Source organism: Sminthopsis crassicaudata, chromosome 5 (assembly GCF_048593235.1).
Source record: "Sminthopsis crassicaudata isolate SCR6 chromosome 5, ASM4859323v1, whole genome shotgun sequence".
In the NCBI taxonomy this organism is placed as follows: Eukaryota; Metazoa; Chordata; class Mammalia; order Dasyuromorphia; family Dasyuridae; genus Sminthopsis; species Sminthopsis crassicaudata.
The window spans coordinates 217,593,043-217,604,756 of NC_133621.1; the positions used below are offsets into that span (position 1 = coordinate 217,593,043).

Below are 11,714 nucleotides of genomic sequence, written 5' to 3' on the forward strand. Positions count from 1 at the left end.
TTTGAGCCTCAATGTGGGGCCATTACTCACTGGGAGTGGGCCTGAGGTTGGAAACAATTTGGCAAATACATCCCCAAACCTGTATGTCTTTGTCTGAGCATGTCAGCAAATGTGTATGTGCTAGTGGTCACTTTCTGGAAAAACAGCTGCCTTGTGGATGGTAAGGTAACAGATGAGGGAGTGCACATGCCCTCTCTCCAGGGAGGCAAAAGTACTCATAAGGAAAAGAGTGCTTCCTTAGCCCCTTACCCACTTTGGCCTCACATCAGAGATGGTACAAAGAGTAAGAGAGGATAGAATGAGATAATGACAGGGAAAATTAGTGAGGACAGGAAGGTAGTATTCTGTATGACTTAGAATAAAAGGAAAACATTTTCCTTCCACTCAGTTCCCTACACCACTATCCCACTCCCACTGTCTAGCTAGTCTATAGAACAGCACCATGGACAGCACCTAGTTTGGCGCTGGAAAAGGAAGAGGATCTTTCAAGCTGTGAACTCAAGTTTACCATGAAGAGTCATGGTAGTCAATGCAGAAGCATTTCCCCAAAACAACCCCTGGAGGGAGGCTCAGATCTTCTCTAAAAGAAAGACTAATGATAATTGGAAAGGAATGATTTCAACCCTTTATATTCTACTCCTGAGTCCATTATGTAACCTGAATATTCTCATTGCTGATGAATAATTCACTTAGCATGTCAGCACAGAGTAGAGGGCACTCAGTCCCAGGGCCTGTAAGGAGTGACCAGGTCTGGTACTGATACATATTCAAAACCAGCCCATAGCAGCTACTTGATACTACTCCAGCATTGTATGTAGGCAACATCCCCTCTCACAAATGGTCAATAATTCATATCTAGATCCCTCTGGGTAGGGGGAGGCACAATTTGATACATCTGATAAAATTTATAGGAAAAGAACAGTTAACACAAACTGCCTGAGTAAGCCCAGGTCTGAACTGAGACATAATTATTGGAAAGGCAACATAAATCAGAGGGAACTGAAAGACCAGAGGCTATATTCATGGAGACTGACCAGTACTGGTCTAAGTAAATAAGAATCCACTTTATACCATCAGCCATTCAAATCAAAGCCTGAAAGGGAATCTTCTGACCCCAAATTCTACAGCATAATTCCTGCCTTCACCTATCTCCCAGATGAAAGAAGAAAAGACAGATACCTGATCAAACTTATCCCCAACCTTCATTTCCTCCTTATTCTTATGGGTTCTCACACTTAGAAAATGATAATAATTTCCCACATTTATATCATATTTTTTCTGAAGCATTTCCATGTCTATTATGTATCCCATTACAGAAAATTCCAAGGTATTATCAAATGCCAAATTATTTCAATGTTCAGTGATTCGGTATGCAACCAGAAATAAATGCTAAAGGCTTGAAAAACATTTAGTCACTAAGAATTTTCTTTGCAATGGGAATTTACCTATATCTCATTTTCCTCACATCCATCTTGTGGCATAGATAGGGAAATTGAAGCACAGAAAAGAATATAAGTCTTCTAACTTCCGAGTGTGTGACTTTTTCCCCATCAGATCATTCTGGGCCTTGCCAACTATACAATTAAAGTGAATTATTCACCAGCAAGTGCTTGCTAAACTTCTTGGAATAAACCACTATGGATTGATAGGTAGAAAAAAGGTTAACTTACTAAGTGCTTTGGGACTTGCAACCTGTATAGACAAAACCTCCCCCAAACCTCAAACTTCCCACAATCCTCAGAAGAGAAATGAGCCTTCTTTTGCATATAAATGACTCTTTATGCCCTCCCCTCAAACAAGAGGGGGTAAGGCAGGGGTAGACCCACCTGCCCTCATGCAGGGAGCAGGAGGTGGATATACACTAGTCTTATTGCCAGATGCCCTGTGGCCATAAAGTAGGAGGGGTGGGTGAGTTGGTAGCCCCTTCCTCCTGGCACTGGGGCCCCTTCACCAAATCATCCCTGTGGAGTTGAAGGGGCCAGAGGCCATGTGAGCTGAGGTAAAGATGATTCTTTCCACTCTCTCCAGGGGAAAAGATGTTCTCCCCACTTTCCAGGAGGATAAGCGGCCATAACGATTATCGAAATTTCTTCCAGGTGGAATCTTTGCCCCAGGGAAAGATGAGTGATCAGTAGGGGTCTGATATTATCTCCAGTGGTCATGTCAACATTCCCTTTATGTATAGGGACAGTCAGGTGTGGGAGCAACATCTTGTCTAGGTGGAATCTTCACTTGTTTGGGAAAGATGCTCAGCAGGAGCTGGACCACATCTCCAGCCAGTGTACTGACTTTGGGGTCTTCCTTTCCTGAGAATTTAGCTCAGACAGTGGTGACCCTCATGACAACCTCTCGGCCAGATCTGGAGCTGGAACGGGCATCTGGTGGCCGGAGCTGTCCAAGCAGGTGCAGAATTGTGTAGCCACAGTGCTGGGGCAAGAGCGTCCGGACACGCTGGGAAGCTGGAGGGCGGCCAGTGGCTCCAGGTGGGGAACCTGTCCGTGAGGTCCTGGGGCCTGGCTTCCCTGCCATTCCCCCTCCTGACTCCCCTCCTAAGTCCTTGGTCTTGTCATAGTTCAGAACCTTCCACTGTTGGTTCACTGCCTGCCATCGTTTGAAGATGCGGTAGACAGAAGAGCCCTCATGGACAATGAGACCTGGTTAGGAAGGGAGTCAGAGGTTGGGTCAATTTTCATTGAACTTAGGGCTAAGGGGAAATCCAAACCTGCTTTTTTTCCAGACTGAAATATTAAGAATTAATAGAGGCACTAGAAGAAAACAAAAAATTCAGTCTTGGGGACATCAAAGGGATCTCTAATTGATCATAGCCCAGTTAAAAGAGTGTTACATTTAAAATCAAATGACCTCAGTTCAAATTTTCACTCTGCAACTAGTAAGTGTAACAACAATAAGCAACAACAATAATAATTATAATTATGTAGCATTTTGACATTTGCAAAGCACATTATAAACATGATCTTACTGTATTTTCATAATACTCTTCTGGATGATAGGTGCTATTATTGTCCTTATTTTACAGATGAGAAAATGGAGTCAGGTAGAGGTTAGGATTAGATTGTAGGCAAGTCTAAGTGTCTCTGAGTCTGAATTTCCTCATCAGTAAAATGAGAGGGTTGTATTAGATAGCTTATAAGATCCCTTCTACCTCCAGCTCTAGCAGCCTATGATGTTTCTTTCAAATTGTCCTTAAATTGGAGGAAGGGGATAATTAATTCCATATCGATTATTATTAAGCAGCTACCATGCAAGGTATTAAGGATCTATAAGAGCAGAGTATACATAGTTTAGATATAAAAGATAGATAGTTTAGATAAAAGTTTCTAAAATCGCCCCACCCCTGTGTGTGAACATCTTGAGGATTTTAGGTAGATAGGACTGGGTGGTCTCTCACCAATGCAGACAACATCCATGAAGCCATACATGCCATAGCATATCTGGAAGAGCAGGTCCTGTCGCTGCCACTTGGCTGATGGACTGAGTGAAGACCAGATGAGCCAGGAGATGCTGGCAACAAGGAAAAGGGAGCCCAGGACAATGGCTGCGATCTGGACCTTCTCAATGACTGTCAAGGAGATGGCCTGCCACTAGGAAAGGAAGGTATTTTCAGAAGGATGTTTGGGGTAAGGTCTTGATGGTTATGGGAAGCAGTCATGATAACAAGAGGCAACCATGACAGGGAGGACCTCCATGACCAAATAAGAGTAGGGTGACTGAGAATCTATTGTGGAGTGAACACTGGGGAAAGTGTAGCTAGGACTGGCTTTTTTTTGGGGGGGAGAGGGATATCTCAAAACTTCTACCTCAAACATTAGCCTAGAGCCCTTCTCCTTATACCTCTCACCTGCAATGGGTTCTTGGTGCTTATTGCCAGGACCTGGTACTTGAAGTAGCAAAGTTCACAGCTCCAGGATCCCCGCTCACTAATCCATCTGATGAGGCAAGGCTGGTGGGTACAGCGAACGGAACCATCACACCGACAAGGGCTTAAGAGCTCCCCCTGAGGGTAGGGAGAGGAGACAGGATCCAATTACCACTTCAACTGGATAAAAAGGAGATCCCTTTTCCTGGCCTCTCCATGTTAGAGAAACTCTCAACATTAGAGATTCCTATCAGAGATCCAGGTTCAAGACTCAGCAGAAACCATTCATCCAGGACTGGATGAAGGGCATATACCAGAGAGGTGAGGAAAAGTCCTTAGATGGAAAAAGAGACTCTCCCAAGATCAGAGACACCAGGTGATAGAAAGGAAGTGAAAAGGGACTGAGAATATCTCTTTTCTCAAAACTCTGGAGAATGCAGTTTGTATAAACCAAGGAGATAACAGAGTCTGGGGGTAGAGGGGAGCTATAGTTACATTAAATAAGCATCAATCACCACCTCTCTACCTCCCAAAATAATCTTAAAACACTTTACAGATCTTGCAGTAATTCAGAGGAGTCTATTATTCTATCTCCATGGGATCCCAAAAGAAACCCTTCATACAAGACTTAGGACTGCCCTCAATCAGGGAAAGGAAATTCCCTCTGAGCACTTAGGGATGAGAATCCAGCCCCAATCCCCTCCCCACCCCCTATAGGGAGCTCCCTCCAGAACAATTTAAACAAAGAATAATCTTTGTGTGAAGAATGGAACTGCTGAATTTAAAGCGGAGAAAATCTCCCCAAAGGTTAAAGATGCTGAGGAATAAAGAAAGCACAGATAAGAAAGCTCCAACCCCTGCCACCGAGGCTAGCTTTTCAAAGACCAACCCTTTCCTCAGCCTCCATGAAGGATGGCCCCTCCCACAGCCTATAGAGATAGTAAAGTGTGCGGAGCTAGGGACAGGGATAGTCCGCTGCTTTGCCCTGACATCCCCCCCTCCAAGGCAGCTTCCCAGGCTGGGAATCTCTCGTCCTGTGGGCTATCTGATCCCTAACTTCAACCCAGCCCTAGGCACCCTTCCCGTCTGGCTTTTTCCTAGGGACCCCCTGCCAGTTTCTGGTGCTGCCATCTCTCAGCCCTTCTCCCAGGCCCCCTTCCCGGGTCTCCGCTCTCGGTCCGGCCCTGCACATCTTCCAGGAGGATAGCAGCCCCCTCCTCCTGATCTGCCCTGGCCTCTCCAGACGGCTCCATCCAGGGCTCTCTGTCCCCCCTCCCCTTTTCATCTCTCGGGTGCCCTGCTTCCAGTCTCCCCCCAGGCCCGGGCCTGACCTGCTCCGGCCCCTGGAAGCAAATCCGGCACTGAGGGGTTCGGAGCCCGCTGTCCAGGCTGCTGCTCAGAGACAGGGAGTCCAGGCCGCCAGAAGCAGGAGGTGGAGGCGGAGGGGGCGGCGGCGGGGGTCCAGCCCGAGCTTCCTTGTCCCCCAGGCCCCGGGCCCGCGGCTCCGACCCGTAGTACTCCTCGTCGTCGCCGTCGCTGTCCCGGGCCGAACAGCCGGCAAAGGGCCCCCAGCCGCAGCCGGCTCCCCCGCCCCCCCGGGGCTGAGGCTCGGGCCGGGGGCCGCCCCCCGCCCGTCAGCACCAGCAGCTTCAGCTCGTTCAGGAACATGCGGAGCCGGGACTTGAGCATCGTCCGGGCGCCGGGAGCCGCGGTGGGGAGGAGGACCGCCGCTCAGTGGGGAGCGCCGGGAGGGCGGCGTCGGGGGGTCTGGCCGGGGGAGGGGCCGAGGCCGAGGAGGGGGCGTCGGGGCCTGCGAGCTCGGCTCAGAGCAGCCTTCTGTCCTGCCCCGGGGCTGGCGGCCCGGGGGCCATGGCCCGGGTCCTCTAGGGCGCGGCGCCCCGCGGGGCCGGGGCTGGAGCGGCCCGGGTCCCCGGGGTCAAGGGCCCGGGTCCTCCTGCGGCGGGGCCGCCCCCCATCGCGGGGCGCCGGGCCCCGGCCCCGCTCGGGCTCCGGCTCGGGCTCCGGCTCCGGCTCGACCCGTCCGCTCGGCCGTGGCAAATGGCGGCTCCTTCCGGCAGCGACGGCGGCGGCGGCGGCGGCGGCGGCAAAGACCCCCCCCACCCCCACCCCCCGGAGCGGCGGGCTGGCGGCGGGCGGGGAGAGAACCCGGGAGCCGGCGAGGCTAAGAGGGAGGGGCGGGGCGGGGAAGGGGAGCAAGGGAGGGAGGGGGCCGCGGCTGCGCATCCCCGCCCCGCCCCGCGCGAGCAGGTGGCCCCGGGGGCGGGGGCGAACGGACCCGGCGGACCGAGGGGCCGGGCGGGGGAGTGGCCCAGGGCTCGGTTGGGGAAAGGAGCTGAGGAGCCGTGAGGGTGCAGGGCTGCGGGTAGAGCGGGAGGTGCAAAGAATGAGAGGGTCCCAGGGAGAGAAGTGAGTGCGCGGGGGCAGGGTGCAAGAATGTGTGTGTGTGTGTGTGTCTGTGTGTCTGTGTGTGTGTGTGTGTGTCTGTATGTGTCTGTGTGTGTCTGTGTCTGTGTGTGTGTAGCGGCTGGGGAGCTGGAGTGAGGGGCCGGGCAGGCAGCCTTTTTTTTAATCTCATATAATCAGCAGCTGTACTGGTTAAGAATGCCCACATAACACTTGCTCCGTTTACTGCGCCCGTCCTCCTTCAAAGGCCGTGAATTCCATTCTAACCAGCCCAGGGCGTCCCCCATCCCCACCTCCTCCTGTTCCTCTCTTAAACCTTTGCCATTCCTTCTCTTTCCCTTCCCTTCCCCAGTCTGTGGGAAAAGGGAGTCTGGGGAGTCCTGTCGGTCAAACACACTGGGAGAAAAGTAATTAGTAAAAGAATAATTAACAGAAGGGCTGAGGGGACAGAGTTAAGGGAGGGGCAGACAGCAAAAATCAGAGTTTCCCCGATAGAGGGAAGGGAAAAGACTGAATTCAGTAATACATTTCGGGTTTTTTTTCAATTCAGCTTTATTTTATTTTCGGTTCCAAATTATTTCCCTTCCCCCCATCCATTGAGAAGAAAAAAAAATACAAATAATATATTTTTTAAAATGAATGGAAACAGACTCAAAAACAAATAAGTTGAAATACTAAGGTCCTTCCAAATCCTTCCAGATTCTATTTTTATTGTGAACCAATTCACAATAATTAGACCTATGTAACTGAGTATACACTAGTCCTTTATCTCATTTTCCAGAAGCCTTCTAGGCTCTTTCCATTCCAAAGGTACATATTAGTATCTCCCTGGTACTAGAGATGGGAGGCAGAAAGTAGCTCTGGAGGAATGGGGAAAAAGAAGTGTTTCCACTCCTATTTTCCTCCTGAACCTAATCTTCTTTAATACTTAAGTCCCTCTTCTTTCAATTTTGAAGCTGTTGCAAAATGCTTAAGGGAATGATGCGGAAGAGAGGCACTGAAGGCCCTAATTGAGACATGACTATTACCCATGCCACACTAAAAGAAACCCTAAAATGGAATTAGAGCTAAAAAAAAAAAAAAGACTGGCTGGCAAAAGCATCTGTGAGTAGATGTGTCTGTCCCAATTTCTCCCATTCTGTTAGAATGAAAGGAGGCTTGTGACAAGGAGATTTTGGGGAAGGGATAAGGCCTGAAACCCACTTTGTTGTAGAATAAGGATTGTGGTGTGTGTGGGAGGAGGGGTAATCATTGGCTCTGTCCTTAGAGGACTTTGGCTCAAATCTTTCTTCTGTCCTTTACTGTTTTACTTTAGGCAAATCATCTAACTGTTCTGTCTCTCTATTTTCTCACTTGCAAAATGAGGGGGTTGCAACAAAAGAACACTGGGAAATGAGTGTGGACCACAACATGGCATTTACACTCTTTCTGTTATTTGCTTGAATTTTTGTTTTTCTTCCCAGGTTATTTTTACCAACAGGAGAACTGTATAAATATGCATACATATATTGTATTTAACATATACTTTAACATGTTTAACATGTATGGGACTGTCTGCCATCTGAGGAGGGGGTGGGGGGAAGAAGGGGAAAAGTTGGAACAGAAGTGTTTGCAAGGGTCAGTGTTGAAAAATTACACATGCATGTGTTTTATCAATAAAAATCTGTAATAAAAAATAAGGGGTTTGTAGTAAATGACTTTTACGGTATATTAAGATATTTAAGTTGTTTTCTATGCTTGTGGACACTCACAATAAAACAATCTGGAAGGATTTGGAAGGCCCTTGGAGGTAATGTATTCCATCCTCCTCTCCCATCCTTTGTACAGCCGGCATATTCTCTGCTTGAAAACTTCCAGTGATGAAAAGGATTCCTTTTTTTTCTGGTAGCTGTTCAGTTACACAGCTGCTAATAAAGTTCTCGACCTGCCCCACTAACTTCCATCTGTAGCTCCTTCTGCCCTGGGGCCAAGTTGAACAAGTGGAATCCCTCTCCCACTGGAGGCACTAAATGCTTTTGTCCATAATTTTTTTGTCGGGGTAGAAATGGAAGGTGGAGAAGGCGTACGAGAAGCAGATTCCTAAGATGAGGGAATGTCATGAGAAGGTAGGAGAGACAGCCAGGCACAGAGACAATCTCTTCTAACCTGCCCACAAGAGAGATCTGGGTGGCCTCGGTTACCATGGCACCACCCTAAGGCTCCTCCCCCTCACTGGCCACCCCCTCCCGCCTCCATTGGGACCTTGGAAGCTAGGTCACATGACCTCATCCTAACCACACCTCTGTAATGTCAGTGGGTCACATGTGATAGCAACAGATCACGTGGTCAAATTCCCTTCTCCTGGCTGGCCGCTTCCTTCCCCCCCCCATCACCCAGCTCTCTAGCCGCCCTAAGGCGCATGAATGGCCGGTCACGTGCCCCCTCACGTCCCGCCTGCGCCCGTCTCTCACTCCTCCTCCCCGTTTCCGCGCGCCGCCTTGGCAGGGCTGGTCACGTGGTGAGGGTGTGGGAGAGGTATCCACTCTAGCCCCCGGGAGTCTATGGTGAGGCCTGCCGCCTCCGGCCCCTCGGGACCGAGTTACCCTGCATGGCTCCGCCGGGGCCGGCTCCGGCGCCTAGATAACGGTCCGTCCCCGCCCTACGCGGCGCGGCCCCCAGCGCCAGAGGAGGTGAGCGTCTCGGCCGCCCCGGCCTCGGCTAGGGGCCGAGCTTTTCTCCGGGAGCGGATTTTGCCGCGGAATGGCCCGAGTCCCCGCCCCCTGCCCTCCCTCCGCTCTCCGCGTGTTGGACTGGAGGCCGACCGGAGCCGGACTGGGGGGCCGCCGCCGGGCGTGTAAGGGCGGGGAGGGGGCCCGGGGGCTAGTCCCCGGCGGGGTCCGACGTGGTGGTGTAACGGGGGTGGGGGCGCGGACTGGTCTTTCCCTGGCATAGCAGCGGCTTGGAGTTTGCCGTCCCCGGAGCTGGTGAGGGGGCAGCGGGGAGGAGCCCGTTTCTCGGAGTGGTCAGTAGTAGTGCACAGAGCCGCTGCCTGGACGGTCGGGCTAGCGAGTAATTGTCGCCGACTCCTCCTAGGCCCAGGATGGACATTCCTCGGTATGAACCAGTGGCCGAAATTGGTGTTGGCGCCTATGGGACGGTCTACAAAGCCCGTGACCCCCACAGCGGCCACTTCGTGGCACTCAAGAGCGTGAAAGTGCCCACGGGAAGTGGAAGTGGGGATGGCCTGCCTGTCAGCACCGTCCGGGAGGTGGCTCTCCTCCGGAGGCTGGAGGCGTTTGAGCATCCCAACGTAGTCCGGTGAGAGGAGAGGTTACGGCTGTGGGGGGAGGAGCGTGGGGGAGGGCGTATTAGCGGCCCTAATTTGTAGAAATTGGTCCGGAACAGTGTGGAAGCCCCGAGGCTGGGAAGAGCCTCTTGAATAACCTTCTGCTCCCATCAGGCTGATGGACGTCTGCGCCACTGCCCGAACTGACCGAGAGACCAAGGTGACCCTGGTGTTTGAACACGTGGACCAAGACCTGAGGACGTATCTGGACAAAGCCCCTCCACCAGGGCTGCCCTTGGAGACCATCAAGGTGTGAGCATGGGGTTGGGAGGTACATGAATAAAGGGGAAATATACTGAGTCCCTAGACTTCTTTTCAATGATCTTATCACTCTTTCAGGATCTAATGAGACAGTTCTTAAGAGGCCTAGATTTTCTTCATGCCAACTGCATTGTTCACCGGGACTTGAAGCCAGAAAACATACTTGTGACCAGTAGTGGAACAGTCAAGCTGGCTGACTTTGGCTTAGCCCGGATCTACAGCTGCCAGATGGCACTCACACCTGTGGTCAGTGGGAGCGGAGGAGTGGTATATTCACAATGGAGGTGGGAATGGTGAAGGTTGGAGGAAAACAACAGCTTAGTACAAAAGAGAAAAGGAACTTTGTGGAACCTTCTGTAAATCAAATCTTCATCGCTAAGCCTTTCCTATGCTCCCCTTAGAGGTTCCTTTTTCTGTCTCTCTCAGGTAGTCACTCTCTGGTACCGGGCTCCTGAGGTTCTCCTGCAGTCAGCATATGCAACACCTGTGGACATGTGGAGTGTTGGCTGCATCTTCGCAGAGATGTTCCGTAGGAAGTGAGGAGCTCATGAAATTTCAGTAGCTCCCCTTTATTCACCAGAAATCCTCAGTTTTTATCCTTCCTATACCCTTCCCAACACAAATTTGCTCTCCATCTTTGAAAGTACTATAATGACCCCTGACCTTAGTTATTATTTTTGAGACCTCAGTGATTCTCTCCCTCTCTTCCTAACCACTTTACATCTTGATTACTATTCTTTTATCCTTTTTCTGCCTTCAGGCCTCTCTTCTGTGGAAACTCTGAAGCTGACCAGTTAAGCAAAATCTTCGAGTAAGTGAACAGAAACCTAAAGCAGGATTTGTCACCCCATATCCTTCTCTGGAAGGCTTTTGACAGTGTTATGGATTTGAGAAGAGGTATTGAAATATCAGGATGGTTTTTAATCACAGGTCTTCCTTCTCCCTACAGTCTGATTGGGCTCCCAGCAGAAGATGATTGGCCTCCTGATGTTTCTCTGCCCCGGGGAGCCTTTACTCCTTGTAGTCCCCAGCCTTTACAGTCTGTTGTGCCTGAGCTGGAGGGAGCTGGAGCACAGCTGCTACTGGTAAGACATAATGGGGAGAGTAGAGATAGCCCTCCCCCTTCTTTTAGGGAATTTAGAAGGAGTAAAGTACAAATACTATATAAATCTCAGCATAGTTTTAAAATTCACAAGATCAGGAATTGGAAGGGAAGGAATCCATCCTAAGGGTGGTGAGAGATGTCTTGGCTGTTATTAAAAGGTATTCTAACTTTTTTTTTCAGGAAATGCTGACCTTTAGCCCACACAAACGGATCTCTGCCTTCCGAGCTCTGCAACACACTTACCTACGGACAGCTGGGGAAGGGAACCCCGAATGACCACTGGAAGAATTGTATCCAGGATCAATACAGAAGGAAGAAAAGCTATCATTTCCCCAACCCACGGACACTAGGATCATCATTCCTATTGCCACCATGATGTATAGCATCATAAGGCAGGAGGAAAAACATGATCCTCCATACACATACCCTTCCCAAATCCTTAACCATTTTACACAGAATCTGTTACTGCCTTAATGATATTCCTTTACCACCAATACCCTTTGTGAGTCATCCCTCTGCCCCACCCTAACCCCTTAGATTTCAGGGGAGAGGGAAGAGGGATTTATACAGGAAAAAACAAAACACGAAGCTGGTCTGGTTTTTATGTTTCTGGCTCTGATTAACTATGAACCTGCAATTTAGTGGGGGTTGGAAATAGACAATATAGTAATTAAAAGTTATTGAACAGGGCCTCTGTAGAATAAAAGTAGGACCCAATGAAT

The 11,714-nt window shown here is 50.1% G+C and overlaps 2 protein-coding genes across 4 annotated transcripts; one reads left to right on the forward strand and one right to left on the reverse strand.

Annotated features, from left to right (window-relative positions):
* Positions 1–1,758: 1,758 nt before the first annotated feature.
* Positions 1,759–6,095, reverse strand: MARCHF9 (membrane associated ring-CH-type finger 9). The gene is given in 5 exon segments (XM_074269841.1): positions 1,759–2,654; positions 3,410–3,602; positions 3,860–4,015; positions 5,209–5,496; positions 5,498–6,095. Coding segments are annotated over 5 exon segments (1,041 nt in total). The 5' UTR covers positions 5,567–6,095; the 3' UTR covers positions 1,759–2,319.
* Positions 6,096–8,583: 2,488 nt separating this feature from the next.
* Positions 8,584–11,596, forward strand: CDK4 (cyclin dependent kinase 4). 3 transcript variants are annotated; one of them, XM_074269837.1, is made up of 8 exons: positions 8,584–8,970; positions 9,374–9,598; positions 9,741–9,876; positions 9,966–10,133; positions 10,314–10,423; positions 10,648–10,698; positions 10,837–10,972; positions 11,173–11,596. In XM_074269837.1, exons 2-8 carry the CDS (start codon positions 9,381–9,383, stop codon positions 11,266–11,268), a joined length of 915 nt encoding a protein of 304 aa, XP_074125938.1. In that variant the 5' UTR covers positions 8,584–8,970; positions 9,374–9,380; the 3' UTR covers positions 11,269–11,596. The 3 variants fall into 3 exon arrangements, with proteins under 3 accessions (XP_074125938.1, XP_074125937.1, XP_074125939.1); XM_074269836.1 differs by having other exon boundaries at positions 8,776–9,134; XM_074269838.1 differs by lacking the exon at positions 8,584–8,970 and adding an exon at positions 9,246–9,264.
* The last annotated feature ends 118 nt before the right edge of the window (positions 11,597–11,714 follow it).